Source organism: Saccopteryx bilineata, chromosome 2, assembly GCF_036850765.1.
Source record: "Saccopteryx bilineata isolate mSacBil1 chromosome 2, mSacBil1_pri_phased_curated, whole genome shotgun sequence".
Taxonomy (NCBI): domain Eukaryota; kingdom Metazoa; phylum Chordata; class Mammalia; order Chiroptera; family Emballonuridae; genus Saccopteryx; species Saccopteryx bilineata.
This window is the reverse complement of record NC_089491.1, coordinates 391546411-391573698: the sequence shown is the minus strand read 5'-3', so window position 1 is coordinate 391573698 and position 27288 is coordinate 391546411. Positions and strand designations below refer to the sequence as shown.

Sequence of the window (27288 nt, the reverse complement as noted above, 5' to 3'; positions counted from 1 at the left end):
AGACAGAGAGGAAGGAGGGGGGGAGGGGTGGAGAAGCAGATGGGCGCTTCTTCTGTGTGCCCTGGCCGGGAATCAAACCCAGGACTTCTGCACGCCAGGCCGACGCTCTACCACTGAGCCAACTGGCCAGGGCTGGCCTCATGAGTTTTGTTTGTTTATGAGTCTGTTTTTGTTCTTTGCTGTTGTGTTTGGCTCAAAATCATTCTTGGCTATTCTTGCTCATTATGTTTCTTTATTTTTATTGTTTTAAATGAATCTTTGAAACATTTTGTCGACATTTAGCTGAGATGTTAATTAGGATAACGTGGAATTTGTAGATTACTTTGAAGAAAAGTGACATCTTTACAACTTTGAGAGTTTCTATCTGGAAGCACAGTATATTTCTGTTTCTTGAGCACTTCTCTTATGTACTTTAATAAAATTTATCTACTTTGTTGATTTCTCCTTCCCCCTCCAAAAAAAAAAAATCCAGATTCTTTAATTAACTATATTTTTGTCATATTTTTCTATTTCATTGATCTCTGCTTTTATTAGTATGAAGTCAATTAATTTTGGATTTAATGTTTTTCTGAGTTTAGTTCATTCTTTTCTGTGCTTTCTAGCAAGTGCTCTATGGGTACACACATTTCTCGGAGCACTGCTTGGCCACAGCCCACCAGATTGCTGTGCAGAACGCTCAGTATTGTTCCTGCTGGAGAACGTTTTACTTCTCATCTTGGTTCCTTTATCCACGGGATTATCTGGAATACTGTTTTTGAATTTCTGAGTTTATTTTTGGCGAGCTTGTTTTTAATTTCTGCTTCTTGCTTGCTTTTTGTTGTGCCTGTCTTCTGTCTGTTTCATTTCAGATTTGTTGAGAACACGGTCTGTAAGACTGCCCCATGCATATTTGAAAATAATTTATACTCCTTGTTATATGGAGACAAGTTTTCTATATACCTATCAAACTGGGTTGGCTGATTCGTTATATAAATCTATATTCTACTGTATATTTGATTTGAGTTACCTGTTCTGAGGCAGATATGGTCCACTTTTCACTGGGAGTGTACCTTTATTTGAGTGTCTTCTCACACTTAAACTACTTTTGGCTTTTTGCTCTTTCCCTGGCCTTGTTACATGCATAAAGGTTTCTGACTGACTTTTTTTCACGGTCAACTGCATCTTTCCTCATTATGACTATCCCTCTTTGGCTACTTCTTTTCTATTTAAATTTTTTTTTGTCTGAAACTATTGTTACTATATCTGCTTTCCTTCCGTTGGTATTCGCCTGGTGGCTTCTTTTTAAAATCTTTGATTTTTGACTTGTTTGATTTAGGTGCATCTCTTATGTAAGACTATATAGATAAGAATTATGTAGTTCAGGATGAAACCCTAAATCGTATCACGAGTGATTTGAATCCAGTCACGCATACTGAGGTTGTTGATAGAATCGGACTCACTACCTTCATGTGTGTGCTTTATTTTTGGAGCCTGTGGAGGAAAATGTTCTTCTTCAACTTGGTAGCCCCGGAATCCGCCGAAAGGGGCCTGGCTCAAACAGTGGGTGCTCAGCAAACGCTCACTGAGTGGAAACTTCCTTAGTCCCCTCATTCTGATCTGGTCTGAGAAACAGTTCTTGGCAGAATGCCTCAGGGGTCATGAGGTGGGAACTAAGGTTTAAATTATTGGTAAGCTGAGTTTTGGAAAAGGATTTGGTTACTTGAAGCAGCTGAGGGACGTGCCCTATTCATGTAGATGGAACGTGTGAGAGTTGGAGTTTTCTCTAAAAATGAGATCTGGTAAAAGTTCCTGTTGTGAATGACGGTGGAGGGTAAAGACGAAGGTAAGGTCTCCGAACAGGAGAGGAGACTCCTGGACGTCACCTGTACCCACTGCTGTCCCTCTGCAGGTGCGCGCTGAGGGGACCCCCTGTGTCTGCAGGTGCACGCCGAGGGGACCCCCACGTCTGCAGGTGCACGCCGAGGGGACCCCCGTGTCTGCGGGTGCACGCCGAGGGGACCCCCGCGTCTGCGGGTGCACGCCGAGGGGACCCCTTGTGTCTGCGGGTGCACGCCGAGGGGACCCCCGCGTCTGCGGGTGCACGCCGAGGGGACCCCCGCGTCTGCGGGTGCACGCCGAGGGGACCCCCGCGTCTGCGGGTGCACGCCGAGGGGACCCCCGCGTCTGCGGGTGCACGCCGAGGGGACCCCCGTGTCTGCCGGTGCGCGCCGAGGGGACCCCCGCGTCTGCAGGTGCATGAGGGGACCCCTGTGTCTGCAGGTGCACGAGGGGACCCCAGTGTCTGCAGGTTCATGCTGAGGGGACCCCTGTGTCCGCGGGTGCACGAGGGGACCCCTGTGTCTGCAGGTGCACGAGGGGACCCCTGTGTCTGCAGGTTCATGCTGAGGGGACCCCCGCGTCTGCAGGTTTGCGCCGAGGGGACCCCTGCTTCTGCAGGTGCACGCCGAGGGGACCCCTGTGTCTGCAGGTGCACGCCGAGGGGACCCCTGTGTCTGCAGGTGCATGCTGAGGGGACCCCCTGCAAAGCCAAGTTGCTGTCGGCCTTCGTTGTGGATTTGTGGGCTTGCTTCCAGCTTCTCCTACTAGAGTGATGGATAATTTTTTTTAAACAATATTAATGGCAACATTAGCTTTATTGCAGACTGTCCTTCCAGGAGAACCATGAGGCTGGATAGCGGCAAACACATCTGATGAAGAATATATAAACATGGAGCTGGCATGGCTCAGCACCTGTTAGACATCAGCTTCTTACCTTAATTGACAAAGAAGTTGAAAAACATTTTGAAAAGCATGTGTCCTGTCATAGTGGAAAGTACACTGAATGGGAACCGAGGGCCCCGGGCTCGGCCGTGCCAACTGGGTTCATCCACACATCCCGGGAAATCTCTTTCCGTATAAGGGAGGTGAATTGGTCTCTCATGTTTTCTTCCGAGTCCAAAAGGCTTCTGGAAAATCTTATGTGAGGCTCTCGTAATGTTTAATCTAACCAGCACCTTTATTTGTTATTATTATTATTATTATTATTTTTTTTTTTTTTTTTGCATTTTTCTGAAGCTGGAAACAGGGAGAGACAGTCAGACAGACTCCCGCATGCGCCCGACCGGGATCCACCCGGCACGCCCACCAGGGGCGACGCTCTGTCCACCAGGGGGCGATGCTCTGCCCATCCTGGGCGTCGCCATGTTGCGACCCTCCTGGGTGTCGCCATGTTGCGACCAGAGCCACTCTAGCGCCTGGGGCAGAGGCCACAGAGCCATCCCCAGCGCCCGGGCCATCTTTGCTCCAATGGAGCCTTGGCTGCGGGAGGGGAAGAGAGAGACAGAGAGGAAGGCGCGGCGGAGGGGTGGAGAAGCAAATGGGCGCTTCTCCTATGTGCCCTGGCCGGGAATCGAACCTGGGTCCTCCGCACGCTAGGCCAACGCTCTACCGCTAAGCCAACCGGCCAGGGCCTTGTTATTATTTTTTAAAACTTTTAATTTATTGATTGATTTTAGAGAGAGAGAGAGGAGGGGAGAGAGGGAGAAAAGAGAGAAGAAATCAACCGGTTCTTCTCTGTGTCCTGACCCAGGATTGAACCAGCAACCTCTGTGCTTCAGGGCGATGCTCGAACCAACTGAGCCATCCGGCCGGGGCTAACCAGCGCCTTGTAAAATTCTGCCACGAGCTCCCTACGTGTCACTCAAACCAGGCTCATTTTATTGGGTGGCGATTGTAAACCATCCCCAGGCCGTTGCTTGGAAGGCTGCGTTAAGCGCCCATGTGGTTTTTCCATGACACACCCGCCCGATCCCGAGTGCAGAGGGTGAAGGCCTGTGGCCCTGCAGCTGCTCTTCCCCGTGTAGAGCAGTGTCCGAGAAAGGGCGTGGCCGGCGGGTGGGCAAGGCCGCAGGCAGCTCCCCCAGGCGGACGCTGCCGAGCTCCCTCCGGAGCGCTGGACCCAGGCCGTGCCCCCCCCCCCCCCTTGCTGGAATGACATTATTTAGCGGTAGATGATGAACTGCAGGATTCTCCTCCTTGCCGGAGTTTCTGGTGGCAGCGGGAGGTGTGCTGTGCGGCTGGGGGGTGCGGTCACGATGCGGGGGCGGAATCCGGGGTCTCCGAGCACAGGCTCCACCCAGCACGCCCCGCTCGGTGCGGAGGCCAAGGATGAGGGTCAGGACGGACCAAGGAAAGACGGACTTGGCTGAGGAAACGGGTTTCCAGAGCTCTTCTCCATTAGCACCTTCTTCCTTTTTATTTTTATTTTATTTTTTACCATTTTCTTATTCCCATCCGTCCCCTGTCTGTCTTCGGGGGACACTGATATGTTGAACAGCAGTTTTAAACTATTCTTGTACTACAGGCGTTCCAATACGCCCTTTAAACACCTCCGAGGGCAAGACCAGAGAAGGCAGGGGGTGGGGCCCAGGCCCTCTTCCACACATACCCGTCTGTGTGAGGCAGGGGTCCCTAAACTACGGCCTGCAGACTGCATGCGGCCCCCTGAGGCCATTTATCCGCCCCCGCTGCACTTCCGGAAGGGGCACCTCTTTCATTGGTGGTCAGTGAGAGGAGCACATTGACCATCTCATTAGCCAAAAGCAGGCCCATAGTTCCCATTGAAATACTGGTCAGTTTGTTGATTTAAATTTACTTGTTCTTTATTTTAAATATTGTATTTGTCCCCGTTTTGTTTTTTTACTTTAAAATAAGATATGTGCAGTGTGCATAGGGATTTGTTAATAGTTTATTTTATAGTCCGGCCCTCCAATGGTCTGGGGACAGTGAACTGGCCCCCTGTGTAAAGGGTTTGGGGACCCCTGGTGTAAGGGATACATTTGGGGAAAACCAGATTGGATGGCGACTCCATATTTTATTTTGCCTGGAGTTTCACAGCTCAGCAGCAGGCTGCAGGCATTGCCTTCCGACCCTTCCTTCCAGCATCCACAGCTGATTTGCAAGAGTACAAAGTGAATTGTCGGGGTGCTCAGGAAAGAGGGCTTGCGCCCCCCGGGAGGACTGCGGCTCTCCAGGGTCACGGCGCCCCCGGCCCCGGGGTTCCCTGCGGGGAACAGAGCCCAGACCGGGCCACGGCCGGCCGGCCCTAACGCGGCGTCTCTTCCCTCCAGAATGGCTGCAGTCCGTCCAGGCCACCATGATCCTGTCCATCATCTTCAGCGTCCTGTCCCTGTTCCTGTTCTTCTGCCAGCTCTTCACGCTCACCAAGGGGGGCCGCTTTTACCTCACGGGCTTCTTCCAGATCCTGGCCGGTAAGTGAGACGCCACCGTCCGCGGGGAGGCCAGGCCTGTCCGCGGCTGTGGGGCCGTCAGTGGTAGAGGGACGAGGCCCGGAATGACTGATTTTCCCGAGTCTGCCCGCTGGACAGTTTTCCTGAAGGACAGGTGTGTGTGTGTGTGTGTGTGCGTGTCTGTGTGCACACGCACGCGTGTGTATCTACCTTAGAATTCAGGAAGTGCCCCTTCTTCGTGGGAATGACATGCACAGGAAGTAGGACCGGGGGCTCTGGAAGGAAGGTCCCTAACCAAACCCAGAGCCTTCGCCGGGAAGGACACTGCAGTCTGGGCACAACATCCGCCCTGAGCGCTGAGGGTGCAGTGTGGCAGAGGCCAGCCCTGAGGGTGGATTCACACAGATCGTGTTATGCCCCGCAGAGCCATTCCAGCCCCGGCACAGAAAGTGGCGCCGCCCCGATGAAACCACACTCACAAGCTCTCACTCTCCTCTGCCCCCGCTCCTCAGTTCCGCGGGGCTTTGACTTACTGTTGTCACTTGCAGGTGTCTCCATTTTGACACCATTGTGAAACTTGCCATCTTTTCCAACTCTGGGACCCTGCCGACACACCAGGAGGTCTTTATCTCCTTCCCAAACTTCCCCCTCCCCCGGACAGGCTGTCCAGATGTATGGTGTGCAGAGCCCTCGAGACTTCTGCTGCAGAGGGCGACACCTCCCCGTCCCCTCTCTAGAGTCTGACCGCGTCCTACTTCTCGTCCTGTTGTCCGTAGACCGCCGGCTCACTGAGTCAGCAGGACGTCGTCGAGACGTAAGAGGCAAATGTGGTGGTGGGTTCTGTAGCCCAGGTTAATGAATGGTGAACTCCCTGCGGGCCAGAGCACAGCTGGGCACCGTGCGATGTTCTGCGTTCTGACTGAGCAGGCGAATGGCAGAGCATCTCTTGCTAAAAAGAGACAGAGACAGACAGGAAGGGAGAGAGATGAGAAGCATCAGCTCATAGTTGTGGCGCCTTAGTTGTTCATTGATTACTTCTCATATGTTCCTTGATATGGGGGGAGGCTCCAGCTGGGTCAGTGACCTCTTGTTTAAGCCAGCAACCTTGGGCTTGAAGCCAGTGACCTTTGGGTTCAAGCCAGTGACCATAGGATCATGTCAAAGATCCCACACTCAAGCCAGCAACCCCATGCTCAAGACAGATGAGCTTGCGCTCCAGCTGGTGACCCTGGGGTTTCAAACCTCTATCCCAGGTTGATGCTCTAGCCCAGGGGTCCCCAAACTACGGCCCGCGGGCCACATGCGGCCCACTGAGGCCATTCATCCGGCCCCCGCTGCACTTCCGGAAGGGGCACCTCTTTCATTGGTGGTCAGTGAGAGGAGCATATTGACCATCTCATTAGCCAAAAGCAGGCCCATAGTTCCCATTGAAATACTGGTCAGTTTGTTGATTTAAACTTACTTGTTCTTTATTTTAAATATGGTATTTGTTACCGTTTTGTTTTTTTACTTTAAAATAAGATATGTGCAGTGTGCATAGGGATTTTTTATAGTTTTTTTTTTTTTTTTTCATTTTTCTGAAGCTAGAAACAGGGAGAGACAGTCAGACAGACTCCCGCATGTGCCCGACCGGGATCCACCCGGCACGCCCACCAGGGGCGACGCTCTGCCCACCAGGGGGCGATGCTCTGCCCATCCTGGGCGTCGCCATGTTGCGACCAGAGCCACTCTAGCGCCTGAGGCAGAGGCCACAGAGCCATGCCCAGCGCCCAGGCCATCTTTGCTCCAATGGAGCCTTGGCTGCGGGAGGGGAAGAGAGAGACAGAGAGGAAAGCGCGGCGGAGGGGTGGAGAAGCAAATGGGCGCTTCTTCTGTGTGCCCTGGCCGGGAATCGAACCTGGGTCCTCCGCACGCTAGGCCGACGCTCTACCGCTGAGCCAACCGGCCAGGGCTATAGTTTTTTTTATAGTTTTTTTTTTATAGTCCGGCCCTCCAACGGTCTGAGGGACAGTGAACTGGCCCCCTGTGTAAAAAGTTTGGGGACCCCTGCTCTAGCCAGTGCACCACCATCTGGTCACACTAGCATTTCTTGTTTTAAGTGCTTGTCAGAGTGTCCCTAGTGCTGAGTCACCCCCTTGTGCTCGGGAGCAGTCATGTGAGGGTTGAGAACGGTCCATGTGCCCTTGATGGATGAGCAGATAAGTGCATCTAATGGCTTGCATAGAGCTGTATGGTAAGACACAGCCCGAAGTTGAATGTTGATTTTTTTTTAGAAGCCAGAGATGTATTTATCCTTTCCAGGAAAAAAGGAAGTAACCTGGAGATCCACTTCTCATTACATGCTTAAATATAACGTTTCAATATATACAATTTCAGGATTTCATAAACAAGTAGTGCTTTTCTACTTCCATAGTTTTACTACATCACACCAAGCTCCTGGGTTGTCACCAGCTTGGTTGAGTTACTAATGATTCCGTGAAGGCCGTTTCTAGGTATATTGGAAGCGGAGTCACCGTTATTCACTCAAATTTCCGGAAGTTATACATAAAACTAGAATGTATGCTGGCATTGCTTTGGCTCACCACATTTGAATGTGATATAAATTCAAATGGTGATCTCATCCACTGTATCAATGGATGTATCCTCAAGATAAAGTAATATAGTCTTCCGAAGCAGAAGTCTCATAAAATGTTTCTATTTGATCTAGACAAGGTTGTTACTTTACTGATAAATAAGCTGCCACCCGGCGGAGAACACACTGAGTGTGCAAGGCCACCCTGCTAGGAGAGTGAGTGTTTACACTTCTTGTAGCACAGGGACTGAGGACAGTTTGGTACCATTTTTATAGTCAGAGACACAGACTACACCAAAAATCTTTAAGGAACACAATATCCAAGGTAGACACTCAGCTTTTGGTCCTATTTTATTGAATGGACGTACAGTGAACGGTCAGTGCAGACTTGCATTGTACTTTATTCCCGAGTCCCACACTTCGGTGGCTGGCTCGCAAGTGCCTGCACAGTGAGGACGGATTAAACCGCAAATACTGGGCTCGGAAAAGCTGGCGCTGTTGAAGGGGCTTCTCCGAGCGGACGGCACTTTTCCTCTGCACCTCCCCCCCCCCCCCCCCCCCCCCCCCCGCTGAGATAGTTTAGCTTTAAACTCTGTAACAACGATGCCCTTTAACAGCATCGTTTTAGGTCAAAACCCGGGGTCCGGAGACAAGCACCGTCAAGTCAGCTGCAGATGAAACGCTGAGGCTGCCCTGTGTGTCCGAGTATTCAGCCCAGCAAAAAACTCCTTGTGTTTAGATTTTCCTGATCTTACGAAGCGTGGTTACTGGCCACACTCACTTCTCCTCGGAGCTCGGTGGGGCCTTCTGGAACTTGGCCGTGAAAACCACCGAGCTGGAGAAGGCACGTAGGGCTGCCCCCCCTTGATCCTCCGCAGACCTGGCCGCTCGCCTCTCACGAGGCCCACGGTCCCCTTACCGCTGTGTCAGCGTAGCCGCCCGCCCTGGAAGGGGACCTTATCTCGCGTGGGAGATGGCGAGCCAGCACAATAGCTGTCATTTGTTAGGTCCTAAGAGTTTTCTGTTCTTAACCCGCGAACTCCCCAGTCCAGCGGGATCTGAACGGCAGTCTTTGAGGACACTCAGGCCTCTGGAGTGCTGCGCGTTTGACCTTGCTGTAGAGTCTCCCCGTTAAAACTCAGCACGAAAAAGACGGAAGGATCTGACTCAGAGGTTGCCTGACTCTTAATGCCTGACAGTTCTAAACCGGCCGTGTCCTGTGTGTTTCCCAACTCAGAACCCAGGGAGAAGTCGGTGACCAGAGAGGAAAGGAGGGGGAGGTTTGCTGGAGTTGAGAAGTGGGGCCAGCCCTGAGAACTCGCAGCTTGATACTGACGAACCAATTAGAAAACTAACACACACACACAACAAGAGGAGGGAAGGGACAGAGGGAGGGAGGGAGGGAGGAAGGAAAAAGAAAGCAGCCCCACCATCATGGGATGTACAATCTTAAGAGTGTTCCTGCCACAGTAGACAAGGTCCGGGCAGGGCAGGTGCGTCCTGAAAGCCTAAGGCGTTTGAGGTGGAAGGCACCAGGATCTTCGCCGAGTCTCTCTGGCGACAGTTGCAGGCTGGATGATGTCTGCATAGCTTCTTTCCGGAGGGCCTGGCTGTGATCTTTACAGACTTTACACCCAGGGGACAGGAAAGGCCGGTGCAAGGCCGGGGGGTGGGGCTTGCGGAGCTGACTAGGTATTTAGGAGCGGTCTCTGCCTTCCTCCGTCCGGACCCCGGCTCTGCACGGGCTACAGGTCCGCCTGCTGGGCTGCATCAGGCTCCTCCCCTTTCACAATGAGCCACCGGTCTCCCGTTGGGGAACGAGCTTTCCTGGGCTGCACATGCCTTAGGCAGGCTGCCTCCTAAGTGTCATCCTCTAGTGGAGTGCTTTTCCATCTTAGCTGCATGTCAGAACGACCCTGTAAAAGACGGGGTGCTTTTTAAAAAAATGCCCGGTGCTCAGACTTCATCCCTGGAGTGTCCTACTTAAGAGCTCTTGGGCGGGGCTGCTCTGAGGTTCGTGCAAGGTCGGGAGCCACCAGGGTGGCCGTTCAACTGCCCCTCGTCCCACTGAAGGTCTTCTAGGACATTTCTCCCCAGACGGCTCATCCTAGTCACGAGCCATTGGTTCTTCTGAGCCCCCTTCTTAGAGAAGGGCCGTCCCGATCCTGTATCTGGGTTCTGGTGTCATTCTTATTTTCAGAGCCCGGAGACATCTGTCCCCAGACAGTAGCTACCCTTACCCCTAACTCTGTTGGGCTGGGTCACACTGGATGGGAAAACATGAAGAAATTCATGAAGATACAGGCCTGAAAGAAAGAGAGGCACGTTTTCCTCTGTTTCACCTCTTGCACCCAGCAGTGAGCTAGCTCTGAGCCTGCCGCGTAACAGAATGCCCCGGGTCACCTACTGGTTGGATGACGGCATCACTGTGTCCCGTGGGCGGAGTCAGACTCGAGTCACATGTGTCGTTACTGTTTACTGTCATGAAGAGGACAGAAAATGGGAGCAGTGCTCTCCCGAGGGAGATTCTCTTTTTCCCATTTGTTTCATTTCTTCTGCCAGACAGACTGATGCAGATGTGCTAGAGAAAGGGCGTGAGGGTACAATAAGTTGGGAAGTGAAGCAAAGCCTGGCGACCTCCCTCTGTTCAAAGACCGATGGATACCCCGTTTAGAAACCTCTCCTTCTGAGAGAGCCGTTCCGGATGTTGCCCTGGCCACGCCCAGAGCAGAATCTAGAACGCTGTGGGTGACTTTCCAGGCTGCCGGGGTCCCTTGGGTGCTGGAGTGGCAGCGGGGCCGGCAGCACAGAGAAGGCTTGGTGCAGCTCGGACGTGGAGGCCAGTGCCTTCAGAGCTTTGGCCCTTCCAGCCTCTTCCTGCCCCAACTTGCCACCCTCAGGCTGAGGCGGGGCAAGGAAAAGGCATGCTCTCACGCATCAGACCCACGCCACGGAGGCACCTTCTGCTGACCGGCTCGGGGGTCCCACTTGACGTCCACTTTCCGGCCGACCGCACTCTGGCTTCTGTTCCAATGAACTTCTTTTGCAAAAAGGTTACCGAGGTCTCCACCTTTAAACCTTTTGCAGAATTCACCCACAACTCCTTTCAACACTGTTGACTGTTCACTACTTGAAACTGTTTATTCTCTAGGCTTCCAAGCCGTTACTGTTTCCTAGCGACCCCAGTTAACCCACCGGACAGGCCTGCCAGGGTCCCCTCCCCCTCCTCCCCTGGCCGAGGCACCACCAAGGCCGGCCCGTGGGCGCCATCCTACGTAGATGCGTCCGTTTCTCTTCTCGTCCTCGCGGACGCCTCTGCAGCCACGCAGAAGCCAGCGCATGCACCCTGCTGTCCCCTCTCTTGTCCCCTCCCCGAAAGCTGTTTCCCACACTGCTGTCGGGCTGATCTCCTGAAACCCACCTCTGACCCTGCTTTCTCCTCCGCTGAGGATGGGCTCCCCACCACGGCCTCCTCAGCCCGCCGCTCCGGCCCCTCTCCCGGCCGGGGCAGGCTCTCTCTGCACTGCGGGGACACTCAGTCCCCCTCGCCTCGCTCTGGTCTTCCTCCTTCCCTGGGCTCCCTTCCCTCCTCTCTCCGCCTGGCCAACTCGGACGCACCCTTTGGTCCCAGGCCGGCCCCGTCTCCGCCGCCAGATTCCTCCAGGCCCCCGGTTTGGACCCAGTGCCCCCCGTGTTCTCTGGGCATGGAGTGCTCTCCTCTCTCCCTCTCTTCTCACATTGTACGGTGTTGGATGTTTCCGCTGACCCCTGAAGGCGGGGCCCTGGCCTCGCTCATCTGGGTGCTCTCAGCACCCAGGACGGCGCCTGCACACAGTGGGTCCTCGCTACGGGTTTGTGGAGCCGAACAGAATAGAGGTAAGGAAATTGGAGGATCCCCACCATTTCTTCCTTTGCCTCCGGCACCTTCCTCGCTCCCTTCCAAAAGTTCTGGGCTCTACCTCAGTCCTCTGCAGTGGCTGTCATCGTTAAAGGGTCTTGAGGTCTCCTCGTCACCAGGGTTTAGGGAGGATTTTCTGGGAGCTGTCTCAGACTCGGCCATCCCGAAATGGGTGGAAACTCTTGCGAACTCTTGAATGGCTGGTACTTTTGTGTTATCTGGAAGGGTCTCTGTCCTTCCACTCAAGGGTGACCTACACTCCCAGAAGCAGGCCCCTCTCAAGGTGTCTCTTGTCACTGCAAAGCACAGACCCTCAGGGCATCCCCGTTGCTGCTAAAACACAGACTGCTCCCCAGTGGGAAAAGCAGGGTCCCTGCCACTGTGCCAGTGGCTTCACCAACCTTCGTCACAGGGAACCTTTATCACGGGGAACCTTTATCACAGGGAACCTTTGTCACGGGGAACCTTGGTCACGGGGAACCTTCATCACAGGGAACCTTCATCATGGGGAACCTTCATCATGGGGAACCTTCATCAATGCATTTTCACTTGCTGGTTGCTGAGAAAGGGAGTCACAGTTCACTTGTGAGAAGCAATGTTTGACTTTTAGGGACTATTTTAGGACATTAACTTCTCCAGGTTCCAGGGTACATCTATGGCATTTCCCAAGAGACAGCCTTATAATCTCGCATTTCCCTAAGACTTCAGTCCCCTGAGAACAGCCATGATAAAGCGTGTAGCGTGTCTTTGGCTTTGTAAGTAAGCCGATTGCTCTTTGAAGGAAAAGCTACATTCCTTGACTCCTGAGGTTCCACGAGGGGACATGTCATAAATTAAGCTTTAATGAAGTGCTGATTAGTCATCGCACATGTGTTGTGTCCTGCCCCTCTCTCTCCCTCCTGGTCCTAGACAGGATGTTTTCTCTTTGGCATTTTCTTTACCAGTGAGATCTGGGCACAGCTGGTCTCCATGGCTACGGTGGCCTTGTTCAGGCCAGCGCTGGTTAGGCACACACCCCATTCGGAAGCTCAGCAGAAACAATAAGCATTGTCCCAGCCTTTTAGCATGCTGTTCATCCCTCCCTCTCTCCTTGGGTCCTGCTTCTCGCCTCTCTTGTTGTAGCCCCGCCCTCCTTAGGTAGCTGTGCTCTAGCCCAAGAGACAACTTCAGTATCTCTTCGAGACAGGACTTAGCACTTTGGAGAGGTGAGCCCTGGAGTCGTAGGTGAAGACCACGGAGGATCGTGGATCTCAAGGCAAACGGAGTGTGTTCCCAGTAGATCAAAACTGTGTTTTCTCAAACAGAAACCGGCCGGCGGTGGTGGCCCCTCTGACACAGACAGAGGTCTTCGGTGTCTCCCAGCCCGCAGTAAGGTGGCGGGGTCCTGGATCTGCTCCCACCGTCGCTCTGAGACTGTTGTGTGGCTTTCTCAACGGGGGCCAGTTCAGTGGGAGTTTTCTGTTCTTCTGACATGCAGAAGGACGGTCTTATCAGGGTGGCGAATGTGACCTAGTCCCCATTCTGCACTTTATTCAGACAAAGTTGCAGTGTCCCGACAAATAGCAGTGAGGTTAGGTGTGGGCGGCCCAGCGCGTGGGGAGCTTTGGAACCACAGGAATCCCACGCGGCCTGCTGGGTTCATAATGGACTCACTCAGAGCCTTTCAAAGACCCTGCTTTCAGGAGGAAACAGAGCCGCTTTGTGCGGCCGCAGCCTGGCGTGCTGACGGCGCAGGCCCCTCCCTGCAAGGGATGCTGGCTGTCGTGGTGGGCTGGGACTGTCGCGCCGGAACTTGCTGGCTCCGTGAGGACCAAGGTGGAGGCTGTTCTTCTCCTTCCCGCACCAAAGGGCTGCGGTGGCAAGGAAGGGTGGCTCGCTCTTCCGCCAGGGTACGTGCTGTCGTCTCAGCCTTCTTTTGGCTCCCAGCCCAACCTCGGAGGCACCGAGAACTGGGGAAAGGGACCCGGGGCAGTGAGCTTGCCCCGGTCGGCTCCCCCCTCTGTGGCTGAGTGTCCCTCTCCTGTCCTGTCCGCCCTCCTGGTTTCCTCCTCACCCCGTCATCCCCGGAGATCTCTCTGTCTGCCCAGCCGTGCCCACAGGCACGGCGTGTTTTGTCTCTTACATGGCAGGCCGTCCTGCTAAGAGGGTTAGCCTGGGGTTCTGCCCCTGTGTTCCGCCAGGGGCCCAATGGTGTGTCCGTGACGTGACTCAGAGAATGGCCAAGTGTCATTTCACATTCACTGGCTCTCCGGATAACACCCTTCTCGTCGGTAGAGTGCTCCACAGGTCTGCAGCTTCCACACCCAGCCATCCTTGGAAAGAGATAGGCAGGTGTATCTTGCAACCCAAATTCTCATGGCGACCTTGTGCCTGCTGGAAGTTGGTGACAGAGCAAGAGAAATAGGGCAGAAAAGATGATAAAGACCCTGGCTGGGTGGTTCAGTGAATAGAGTTGTCCTGGCATGTCAGAAGTCCTGCGTTTGACCCCTACTCAGGCATGCATGAGCAGCAATCAGTGAGTACACAGCCAAATGGAACAGCTGTGTGAAAGAGTTGATGCTTCTCTCCTCTCTCTCCCTTCTTCTCTCTTCCTCCTCTCTCCTTCTTCCTCTTTCTTCTTTCCCCTCTCTCTCTTCCTCCTCTCTCCTTCTTCCTTTCTCTCTCCCTTCCTCTCTCTCCCTTCCTCTCACAAATCAATGAAAAACAAACAAAGCTGACAAGGACGATGGCGGGGTCGCACAGATGGGAAGTGGTGTGCAGACCGCCTTCCACGTTCCTGTATCTGCAGGCTTCCTCCTCTCGCCTCTGGACCTGGCGGCAGATCCTTCTAGAGCCCCGTGTGCTCGCACACGGCATGCCTGCCCCCTGCAGCCCGTGCGGTGGCCTGTGTGCGTGCGTGTGTGTGCGTGCGTGTGTGTGTGTGTGTGTGTGTGTAGTCAGGAGCAGCAAGAGGTGTGGGCGGCTGTCTGGGGTCCTGCCTGGGGGTGGTGGAGAGGGGTCCCCACTGTGGTCCCCCGCTCACTCCGCGTGTCCCCCTCTCCCCAGGTCTGTGTGTGATGAGCGCGGCGGCCATCTACACGGTGAGACACCCGGAGTGGCACCTCAACTCGGACTACTCCTACGGCTTCGCCTACATCCTGGCCTGGGTGGCCTTCCCCCTGGCCCTCCTCAGCGGCGTCATCTACGTGATCCTGCGGAAGCGCGAATGAGGCGCCCGGACAGTTGGTCCGCGGCTCTGAGCGTACACGGGGAAGGGAGGAAGGACACCCAAGACAGACACACAAACAAACAAACAAACAAACCACCAAAAAAAAATAGCTAGCCAAAAAACCCAAACTCAAACCAAACCAAGCAGAAAGCAGTGGGGGGGTGGGGGGAGGGGTCCGTGTTGATTGAAGATGTATATAATATCTACGGTTTATAAAACCTATTTATAACACTTTTTACATATATGTACATAGTATTGTTTGCTTTATATGTTGACCATCAGCCTTGTGTTGAAACCTTAAAGAAGTAGCTAAGGAACTTTGACATCCTAATCTTATAACCGCACTCAGTATTTTTGTTTTGTTTTGTTTTTCATTATTTTTGATTTTGCCCAGAAAGAAAATAACTCCATCTCACCCCCTCCCCTTTCATTTGAAAGAAGATACCTCCCTCCCACGCCACCTCATTTAGAAAACCAAAATGTGGGTAGAAACCCCGAATGGCCAAAAAGCCCACTTATTGTGGGCAACCTAGTGTTCTCCCAGAGACACCACGGCCCACACTCCCGGGCGCACGCGTGGCCGAGACCCTGAAAAACTGGAGCCCTCGGCAGAAATCACGGCTGCGGCTCTGGGGGGTCTTGCCCTTGAGGGGTGAGTGTCCCGGCCACACATCTCGATGAGAAATTGGTGACCAAAAAAAAAAAACCACACAAAAAACACACAACAAAAACAACAGAAAACCGAAAACCTATGAAATGGTGCTATGTATTTACCATTCCTTGTTATCACTAATCGTCTAAACGACTCACTGGAAATTCAATTAACCGTTTTACACCCTAAAGGAGAATGGGGAGACCTGAGTAATTCTGTGTAATATAAACAGTTTATAACTGCTTTTCTAACTAGCGAGGCTGCTCTTATCACTATAATAAATACACAAAAGGCGCCGCTGTGACCCCTCCCACACTTTTCTTGCGGTCGGAGCGTTCTGGACGAGTCTCTGGACCCCCTGGAGCCGCGAGTCCCTGGGGCTCAGCGGGGGTCTAGCCTGTCCTCTGTCTCCAAGGACTGTCTGGCAATGACTTGTACTGGCCCCCGACTGTAGATGTGTACGTGGTGCCTTCTGATGCTAAGACTCCAGACCTTCTTTTGTTTTCCCCCCTCGCTTTGCTTTTTTCCTGATTTTATACCAACAGTGTGGACTAAGATGCATTAAAATAAACATCAGAGTAACTCACTGATCTCTGTCGGGTTTTTTTGGGGGGGACCTGGGTGTGAGTGTGAAACACCTGTGGGCGTGGAGGGGGGGAAAACCCCAGCGGAAAGTGTAGGTTTGGTGTGAAGGGACCAAAAAAGCATCTCGCTTTTGTACAAACCTTCCGGAAGCCCGGGCAAATGTCTACTTGCTGGAGAGGGCCGAGAACCACAGCTGAAACGGGAATTGTATTGATAGATGGACCAGGAGGGACGCGAGGGTCCGTTTAGTCAACCCTCTCTCCTGCTCTGTTCTCTGGTGACCGGCGTGGGGACCACAGGAGTGTTCCTGCACTCACCTCACGTATGGGGAGTGTTCGTATGCGCTGCACAGACCTAACATTCAGAAGGAAGGGAGGGAGGATACAGTGGAGGCCGAACTTGCGGATATCACGTTGGGTGGCATCGGCTGAGCTCCTAGCGCCGTCCTGGGGAAGGGAAAGGGCTGATGGTGTCATCCTGCTCCTAGTTGCTGAACTGTGTGTCTCATTTATATTTTTACCTCCTGGACCTTTTAGCGTGTGCCTCTGACCTACATCAAGGTCATGATGCATTTAATGTTCTTCAATATTCAGTGAGCACCTAGGTTGAACTTGGCACCAGAGATCGAGAGAAAATAATGTCATTCTCAACGTGGAAAGGTCGCATCTCTGTGAGAGGCTCAAGCAAGCAAGCAAGCAGAGCATCTGCTTTATAATGAAGAACATATAAATTAGGCAGCCGGCTGCGCTTGAGCCTGTCCTCTGCCCCTGACCAGCGGCATGAGGACGGATACGCTACTTAAACTTTTTTTTTTTTTTTTTTTGTGACAGAGAGAGAGAGAGAGAGAGAGAGAGAGAGAGCGCCAGACAGAAAGGGAGAGAGATGAGAAGCATCAATGCTTTGTTGTGGTACCTTAGTTGTCCATTGATGGCTCCCTCATATATGCCTTGACTGGGGGACTACAGCAGACCGAGTGACCCCTTGCTCAAGCCAGTGACCTTGGGCTCAAGCTGGTGAGCCTTGCTCAAACCGGATGAGCCTGCGTTCAAGCTGGTGGCCTTGGGGTTTCGAACCTGGGTCCTCTGCATCCCAGTCCAGTGCTCTATCCACTGCGCCACCGCCTGGTCAGATGCTAGTTAAACTCTTAAGATTCCGCCCTGGCCGGTTGGTTCAGCGGTAGAGCGTCGGCCTAGCGTGCGGAGGACCCGGGTTCGATTCCCGGCCAGGGCACACAGGAGAAGCGCCCATTTGCTTCTCCACCCCTCCGCCGCGCTTTCCTCTCTGTCTCTCTCTTCCCCTCCCGCAACCAAGGCTCCATTGGAGCGGAGATGGCCCAGGCGCTGGGGATGGCTCTGTGGCCTCTGCCTCAGGCGCTAGAGTGGCTCTGGTTGCAATATGGCGACGCCCAGGATGGGCAGAGCATCGCCCCCTGGTGGGCAGAGCATCGCCCCTGGTGGGCGTGCCGGGTGGATCCCGGTCAGGCGCATGCGGGAGTCTGTCTGACTGTCTCTCCCCGTTTCCAGCTTCAGAAAAAAAAAAAAAAAAGATTCCTTTTCCTCATCTGTAAGATGAAGACGTCAATGCCGTGTTGATCTCGTCGAGGTTAAAAGGAGGTAACAGGTGTAAAATGCTTGGCATGGTAGATAGAAAAGATTCTACAAATCAGTGTTTATCAGAAATGTCATCCTGGAGGTGTGGGGGAGGGAGATATTGATCGGAAAATCTCAACGCTGGGCTGCACATTAGGGTCCCCCATGCTGGGCCCACCCCAGAGATCTGATGCCTTATGTCTGTGGTGGGCATCAGACCCACCCTGTCTGGAGAGGGTTAGAGAACCCTGCCGGTGATGACAGCGTACAGCCAGGGATGACAGCGTACAGCCAGGGATGACAGCGTACAGCCAGGGATGACAGCCTCCGACCTTAGATTTTAACGTTAATGTGTCTCCTGTCAAATACAATACAAGCTCTGGCTCCGTGGGTCTGGGGTGGGGGTTTGGATTCCGTGTTTCCGGTTAGTGCTGGTGCTGCCGGTCACACGCTGAGTGGCAAGGACCCAGCGGGAAGTGGCCTTCAGGCTCTTCACACTCCTGTGCACATCAGTGACGAAGGGCTCCCTCCTCCTGAGGTCCCCAGGAGTGACCGGCTCGCCCTGCCTCCGAGCCTGGCGGACTGAGGTCCCCAGGAGTGACCGGCTCGCCCTGCCTCCGAGCCTGGCGGACTGAGGTCCCCAGGAGTGACCGGCTCGCCCTGCCTCCGAGCCTGGCGGACTGAGGTCCCCAGGAGTGACCGGCTCGCCCTGCCTCCGAGCCTGGCGGACTGAGGTCCCCAGGAGTGACCGGCTCGCCCTGCCTCCGAGCCTGGCGGACTGAGGTCCCCAGGAGTGACCGGCTCGCCCTGCCTCCGAGCCTGGCGGACTGAGGTCCCCAGGAGTGACCGGCTCGCCCTGCCTCCGAGCCTGGCGGACTGAGGTCCCCAGGAGTGACCGGCTCGCCCTGGCTCCGAGCCTGGCGGACTGAGGTCCCCAGGAGTGACCGGCTCGCCCTGCCTCCGAGCCTGGCGGACTGAGGTCCCCAGGAGTGACCGGCTCGCCCTGCCTCCGAGTCTGGCGGATTGAGGTCTCCAGGAGTGACCGGCTCGCCCTGCCTCCGAGTCTGGCGGATTGCTTACGGTGGCACAGAGGGCCACGGAGGGCAGGGGAGACAGAGGCGATTGGACAGCGGGCAGTTTTACCTCACCAGCTTAAACTTTGTACAGGTGTGCAGGCGTGCCTCAGAGACCCTACGGGTCAGTTCCAGACCACGGCCATCAGTCGAGTCATGACCTTTCTGCTGGAGGCTCTTGCCTTCAATTTGTAAGAAGACAAACAAACAAATGAACAGCATCTGTGAAGTGCAATAAAATGAGGCTTGCCTGAATTTGTATTTCATAAACTTTCTTTTATAACCTTTAAGTAAAAATTAAAAATTAGCCCTGGCCGGATGGTTTGATTGGTTGGAGCACGGAGGTTGCTGGTTTGAGTCCCCAGTCAGGGCACATAGAAGAGCGGCTCGATGTTCCTGTCTCTCTCTCAAAATAATAATAATAATAATAATAATAATAATAATATAAATTAATACAGACAATACTAGAAATAAAGAGGAACATTTTATAACAATAAAAGGCTCAATGCACCTGGAAGGTATAACAGTTATAAATATATATGCACTTAATATTAGAGCACCAAAATAGTTGAAACAAAAACTGAAGAAAAATGAAGAGAAAATAGACAATGAAACAATGACAGCTAGAGCTATAAATACCCATATGGAACTTTCCAGATGGATGAAAAAGTGAACAGAAAATCAACACAGAAATAAAATACTTGCAAAGTTCTATAAGCCAACTAGACCTAACATAAGTTTATAAGCCATCCCGTCTAACAACACAAAAACGTACAGTCTTCCCAAGCGTACACAAATGCAGCCTCCAAGATTTGTCACATGCGAGGCCATCAAATAAATCTCAATCCACTTAAGTGAATAAAAATAACACCAAGTATGTTCCTTGACCACAATAACATGAAACGAGGAATTAATAGCGGGGAAAGAAATTGAGAAAGCTCTGTGGAAGTTAAACAACACACCGCTAAAATAACAAATGGGTTAAAGAGGAAATTGAAAGAAAAATCAGAAAATTCTTGAGATGAATGAAAACAAAGACACAACGTATCAAAATGTACGGGATGCAGTTAAAGCAATGGTTAAGGTGAAATGTAATTATATAACTGTAAATGACTATATTAAGAAGGAAGAGCTCAAAATCACAATCTAGCCTCCATCTTACAACACTGGGGAGAAAAAGCAAGTTGAACTTACACATGCAGAAGAAAATAGCAAAGATGGCAGCAGAAATTAACAAAATAGAAAATAGTTCCTAATCTCATCACTTTGGGGGTTAAAATGTCAACATATGGATTTTGGGAGGGCAAAAGCGTTCAGACGAGAGCATTCCTCTCTGCACCATTCCTCTTTAAATGGGTTCTTATAATTCATATAATTACCTTTTCTACTATACCTATGCTTTAGAAGGAGGCAGTAACAATCATTTTTATACTTTTTAAACTGTATCATCAATCATTTCGTTATCATTGTTCTCGTAGCTTTTAGACCTCACCCCGTATTTTTATGCCATAACTTTCCTCATTCTTGAATTCTTAAATGGATTTTATTTCTTAGTATGTTGTAGGATATCTTCAACTATTCCCCCCCCCCAAAGACGTGGGTGCGGTGTTTTCTGTATCTGCGAATAACTGAGAATGACCTTCCGTTATCTGAATACCTACACAGTTTTTTTTTCCTCCTTAAAATGCTAGAGAAATTATTGCCTCTGGGTGTTCATTCAGCGTAGCTGTTAGAGCCAATGAGCAGCCATGTTTTTATTCTTATAAAGATTGCCTGATTTCTTTTTCTCATGCTGCCTATGGGTTTTAGTATATGTCTTTGCACATAGTAAGCATTTAATACATATTTCTGTATTACATAAATAAACAAATGAGGAAAATTTTCTAACACATGTATATTAATGAGTTCTTATTCTTGATTAAAGTGTTTAAACATTTCTTGCCAATCAATAAGAAATCATAAATAGACCAGTAGAAAAACAGGTGAATGTTATAAGCAGGGAATTTGCAGATAGCGAATTCTAAAATGTGCTAAAAACATAACTGAAAAATTACAAATTAAAATGAGATTTTTTTTTTGTATACTAAACTGAAAAAGAGAAGTTAGTTTAGAGTTACACAAGTGGAGGGGCCTTTCTGAGGAACAGTTTGTTAATATGCATCAAAAGTATTCTCCTTTTGACTGAAGGCCAGGTGCGAAGGTTTAGCTTTACAGATACACGTTTTAGACCCTTTCAAACACGAACACTTGGAAACAATGGGAAAAGACCGTTGCAGTGAATTCTGATGCCTCTGCACGTGGCATACCGGGCTGTCATCAAATATTATATGTTGGTGCAGAAGAATTGATCAGAATGGAAATATGATCACCCTGCATGCTCGAATAAAGTGGGCTATCAAACAGTATTTCACTATAATTCTACCCATTTCAACATCACCCCTTTTTACTGATCGTCTCCAGTACTGTCGTGGGTTTCGGGGGAGGAAGACTTATTTTCTCTGTGAGGAGGAGCCATTTCTCTAAACTGGTTTGTATGCCAAATCAACATGTTAACAGCATCACAGGTCTCCGGTGCGATGCGTCAGCGAGTAAAACTCCCTTCACGTGCATTCTGGAAAGCCAGGTAAGTTCTTTGTGAACAGGTCTTTTACAGTCTTCCAGGCAGATTTCCCACGGAGGCCACAGAAGGCGCTCTGTGACTGTCGTCGGACTGACTTGCCGTTCCTCACCTTGATCTTCAATCTCGCTCAGCTGGTCAGACCGTGTGAGCGTAGTTGGTGTGCAAGGCTGACGTGTGGCATGAGCTCAGTCTCTGTGAGGACAGAGGAAATGTCCGTTTGTTTCATTGGCCACCGGATGGGAAGACTCGTCTTCCTTACCTTTATTTTTAGAAGTTTTTGCTTCCTGTGCATTTCTGTGCCAAACGGCTGCTGGAAATTCTAAGCCAGTCCACAACGGATTGACCTGTTGATTTGACGGCACCGGCCATGCCTTTCAGACTCTTATCATGCACAGTCTAATCGGCGGATCCCAAGATTTAACTCTGGGTGTTGAGAATTGCGAATGGATACGGTTCGGAGTTTATAGCGGGTTTTTAAGCACCCCGTGTGGAGCCAGGAAAAAAAGCAATATGAGATTTAATGCGCAAGCCTTGTCCCTGCGTTACAGATTTAATACAAAAAATCTGCAGTGTGCTTATCTGCATTGACCAGGCAGGTTGGTTTACGAGTTGGAGAGGTAAGGCCATCATCTTGAGGTGCCTGTGACGTTTTTTCAGGACCTAAAACTTTGAGAAATATATAGTGAGTTTCATATCTCGGATAAAACTGCAGCCGAGAAACATTTTCTAAATGCCCGTCGGGGGCTGAGTAGAAAATCCTTCTCTGCTCTCTTTTTTTCTCTCCTTTGGGTTCTGTTGGCTGTTTCCCAGAATAATTTTATTGCTCTGGCAAGTTAATAACAACAACAACAACAACAACAACAGAAGAGCATTCTCTAGGAGCATTTCCCTCAGGTTCGTAGCATCTTTCCATGTTCATCCTTGAGCGGATGAATATTGTTACTTTACTAAATCGGCCACTTAGCTCTAAATGTATTGGAAAGGCTTTTTAGTATCTATTTAGACAGGTGATGTCAATCCTGAAAGTTCAAATTATGAATGTAAGGGAGATAAAAGTTTTGTCACCCCAAAGTGTGCCTTTGGGGATATTGACTTAAGCTGGTTATTAAGAAACAAAAGATTTGCCTGACCAGGTAGTGGCACAGTGGATAGAGCATCGGACTGGGATGCAGAGGACCCAGGTTCGAGACCCTGAGGTCGCCAGCTTGAGCGCGGCTTATCTGGTTTGAGCAAAGCTCACCAGTTTGGACCCAAGGTCACTGGCTCGAACAAGGGGTTACTCGGTCTGCTGAAGGCCCACAGTCAAGACACATATGAGAAAGCAGTCAATGAACAACTAAAGTGTTGCAACAAAATACTGATGATCGATGCTTCTCATCTCTCTCCGTTCCTGTCTGTCTGTCCCTATCTATCCCTCTCTCTGACTCTCTGTATGTCTCTGTAAAAAACACACACAAAAGATTTGGCCCTGGCTGGTGGCTCAGTGGATAGAGCGTTGGCCCACATTATGGATGTCCCAGGTTTGATTCCCAAACCTGGTCAGGGAACACAGGAGAAGTGACCATCTGCTTCTCCCTCTCCCCATTTTATCCCTCTTCCCCTCCCATAGCCAATGGCTTGATTAATTTGAGCATGGCCCTGGGCATTGAGGAGAGCTTGGTTGGGCCGAGCACAGTAGCCTCAGGCACTAAAAATAGCTCGGTACTTTAGCATTGGCCAAGGAGGAAGTTGTCAGGTAGATCCCAGTCGGGGCACATGTGAGAGTCTGTCTTACTATTGAATATCTCCCCTCCTTTCAGTTTATAAAGGAAGAAAGAAAAGAGAAAGAAAGAAAGAAAGAAAGAAAGAGAAAGAAAGAAAGAAAGAAAGAGACAAACTCAGGAAAAAAACCTTTGACCCTCCCTTCCTGTCTAAAGGAATTCAGATAGAAAACCTACTTCAGGAAGGGAATCTTAGCACTTTCACCTCTGCATGTATAAATTCGCATTTACGTGACGATCCAGAAGAAATCTAGCAAAGCCCGCTTTCTTCTGGGTCCCAATGTCTCTAAACGGCCCAGCCACAATTTGATGACCACACGCTTGCTCTTCTCTGCTCCCCGTGACTGACCTCCTTCCTTCCTCTCTGGATTCCCAGACCCCCGAGTCCACCCGCGCCCCTGCCCACTTCCCCTTTGTCCAGAATGGCATCTAAATCTCAACTGCCTGATGCATCTGAGGTCTGGTATCTTGTGACAGCCCAGCATGCACACCCACAGTAAACGTTCTACACTTTCTCCTGCTCATCTGCCCTTGTTCCTCTGAGTACTCACCCAGCCGGAAGAACTTACAAGGTGAGAGGAAAGATTGCAGCCTCGGGCAGCTGCTTTTCCTGGTCCCCTACCTACCTGGGTCTTCATTCGAGGAGTCATTCACAGTTTGTGGATTCCAAAATAGATTTCCAGCAGGGGGAGCCCCTGCTCGGGCAATGGAAGGCAGGGACCCTTTCTTCTTTCTTGTGTGTCTTTGTGAAAACTTACAGACTAAAAGATTTTGAATATAATTTATTTTTATATATTTTTTTCTAACCCCCCTCCCCCCGTTATATTTGTGCACTAAACACAAGCTTCCCTTGGGCCAAAATGAACTGAATGACCATTTCTCTGTCTAGATCTCAGAGCAGGTGTCTCCCAGGGTCCAGGACCCCGGCTTTGGTGACTTCCACCTGAGAGTGTCTGGAAATCCCTTCCATCTGTCCTGGGGGCTTGTGGGCCCCATCGCCACTTACATACTTTGCTGCCATGCAGGGGTCCCCAAACTTTTTACACAGGGGGCCAGTTCACTGTCCCACAGACCGTTGGAGGGCCACCACATACAGTGCTCCTCTCACTGACCACCAATGAAAGAGGTGCCCCTTCCAGAAGTGCAGCAGGGGACCGGATAAATGGCCTCAGGGGGCCGCATGCAGCCCGCGGGCCCTAGTTTGGGAACGCCTATGGGCTGAGAGGCTCTGTTTGAGTGAGAGCCCGGTGTGCGTCTGGGAATTAAGTCCACCCAACCCTCCTCACCACCATGCTCTTCCTGTGGCTGGAGCTTTGAATGGGTGCAGTGAAGAGGCCAGGCCTTGGCAGAGATGGGCACGGCGGGGGAAGAGGCTGTAGGCAGGCTGGCTCTCTCGTTTTCCGGCTGCAACCACTTTGCCTAATCGGTGACGAAAGCACGTGGCAGAAGGCCCCTCTTGTGTGCGTAGCCGATATCAGGCTACAGATACTCCCCCCTCCCCACGGCCAGGGGGCGATGTTCCCTGTTTGCTCGCCCACTGCCCACTCCCTGGCCCACTTCCGCGAGAATCCAATCAACGGGAGTGGCCCAAAGCCTTCCGGTTCCACGGTTCTTCCGACGTCTGCCCGAGTCTGGCGTGGACCTCCCTGGCCTCCACCACCAGCATGACGGGCCCTGAAGCCCCACCCTGCAGCTCGTCCACCCTCCCTGGGAGTGGAACATTCTGAATGGTAAGGAAAGTGACATCTCTGAGTTAGGCGGAAAAGTGTGTTAATATCCATACATTCAAACCCTGGTTGTCTTCGCAGTGCCAAACAATAGTGTTTACTTACTGATTCCTTTTTAAAAAAAATTATTTAGAAAGTTAAATATAACGAGGTGGCATTGATCGATCAGAGCACCTAGGTTTCGGGAACACATTTCTTTAGCCTTAGAACTGTTGATTGTGTTGTGTGCCCATCACCCTAAGTCAAATAATCTTCTGTCACCTTATATTTGTCCCTCTTAACTCCCCTCCCTCTCCCACCCCTCCCGCTGGTAACCACTCACTTTTATCTGTGTCCTTGAGTCTCAGTTTTATATCCCACCTATGTGTGAAATCATCTTGTTCGTAGCTTTTTCTGATGTACTTATTTCACAAAGGATAATGTTCTCAGGGTCCATCCATGGGGTCGTAAATGTCATTATGTCATCATTTCTTATGGCTGAGTAGTATTCCATTGTATATATGTACCACATCTTCTTTATCCAACCCTCTATCGGGGGACACTTTGGTTGTTTCCATGTCTTGGCCGCTGTGAATAATGCTGCCACGAACATGGGGGTGAACGTGTCTTTACATACCAGCGTTTTCAAGTTTTGGGGGTAGATACTCAGTAGAGGGATTGCTGGGTCATATGGTAGTTCTATCCTTAATTTTTTGAGGAACCACCATACTGTCTTCCATAACGGCTGCACCAGTTTACATTCCCACCAGCAGTGAGTGAGGGTTCCTTTTTTCTCCACAGCCTCTCCAACACTTGTTATTACCTGTCTTGTTGATAATAGCCAAACAAACAGGTGTGTGTCTCATTCCAGTTTTATTTTAGCTATTCTGACAGGTGTGTGTTGATTTCTTATTGTGCTTTTAACTTACATTTCTCTCATGGCTAATGATTTAGAGTATCTGTTCACTTGCTCGTTTGCCATCTGTCTATCCTGATGCTGCCTTGTTTGAACATGTGATGTGTATGCACAGGCATGTGGGGATGTCCCCACGTGTCTGTGCGATGACGAAGTCTACCTTGATGTTTATGCGTGATGCCCCCCCCCCCAATAAAGCTGGGTCGGATGCTCTGTTCAGGTCACACAAGCTCTGGGAGCAATCCCCAGTGCATTCTGTGCTTGCAATAAAATTCCTTCCCGTGAAATCACCCTGGGTTGTCCTCTGCCTGGCATCTGCTGAGCATTTGGACCTGGTTGGTTGGGAAACCGACCCTTCCTTTTCCTCAGGATACAACTTCTCTCTATTTCTAAAACTGCTCTGGCCCCATCCCATCACAATGACATGGCCGGGAAGAAACCAAGACACAGCAAGGACTGGCGGGAGCAAAAACAATGAGCATTCATTCACTGATGATACAATGTAGCTACATGGTAAGCCCTCCTCTTCCTCTCCTCCCCTTCCTCCCGTGTTTGAGGCGACTGGGGGGCAAGGTGGGGACAGGGATGGAGGGGACCACGTCTAGAGGAGGCGACCAGACTTAGAGGGACTCGTAAGGTGATTGTTTCTCTGTCGCTTCCTGGCTGATGCTAAAGTGAGTCCCTAACGCTAACAGAGATGACACAGCAAAAAGGATGCGCTGGAGGCCTTGTCATTATTGTTTCTAAACCACAGCACTGCTTCTACGGCCCTTCCGTCGGTGGGTGTTCTCAGGAGGTCCTTCTCTCACCGACCCGTCCGTGTTTCCAGCACGTTAGTGCTCACAGAGTCTGCAGGACGCCAACCTCGCCATTCGAGCATCGTGCACTCGGCATCAAGATCTGAATTTTTAGAGTTTGCTCTTTTCAGAGCCCCCGTGCTCGAAGCATCTGACGAGGAGGCCTGCAGAGTACAGAAAACTTCTGTAAGAATTTCCCTCGAGTTTGATCTCGGGAACCGGACATAATGTGTGTGACAGACCCACAGCGTTGGGTAAGCCGAGGAAAACCAAGTGCTTGTGGGGAACGTCCCTTAATCTAGCAGTGGCTTTATCAGTTTGTGAGCATATCTCAGGCCTGAGCCTTTGAGGGAAAGTATCCAGTCAGAAAATGAGGTCAAGCTGGGATTTTTACACTGCTGTTAACAGCTCGACATAAAGGCAGAGGAGTCTTCCGCCTTTGAGTGGTGTGAACACCCCCATCCCCCCCCACCCCACCCCCCCATCCCCCACCCCACCCCCCACCCGCCAGGGGCTAACCTTTGTTGTTACGCTGGCCTTCAACAGGCCAGGCCAGGCTAGCCAGAGCAGGAAAGAGGCGGGGAGGAGGAAGAAAGGGAAAGAAAAATGTGGCTTCCTGGGGTTTTATGAGGGTCACATCAGTCTAGGAAGTGGGGACCCTGGGAGCGCTAAGCGTATGCAAAT

The 27288-nt window shown here is 51.2% G+C and overlaps 1 protein-coding gene across 1 annotated transcript in view; it reads left to right on the top strand.

The window, feature by feature from the left end:
* The window catches only part of PMP22 (peripheral myelin protein 22), a 34005-nt gene extending 17861 nt beyond the window's left edge, over window positions 1-16144 (top strand). The window contains exons 4-5 of the mRNA XM_066264313.1: window positions 5109-5249; window positions 14744-16144. Coding sequence (XP_066120410.1) covers window positions 5109-5249; window positions 14744-14907 — 305 coding nt within the window. The 3' untranslated portion in view covers window positions 14908-16144. The remainder of the gene's footprint in view (window positions 1-5108; window positions 5250-14743) is intronic.
* The last annotated feature ends 11144 nt before the right edge of the window (window positions 16145-27288 follow it).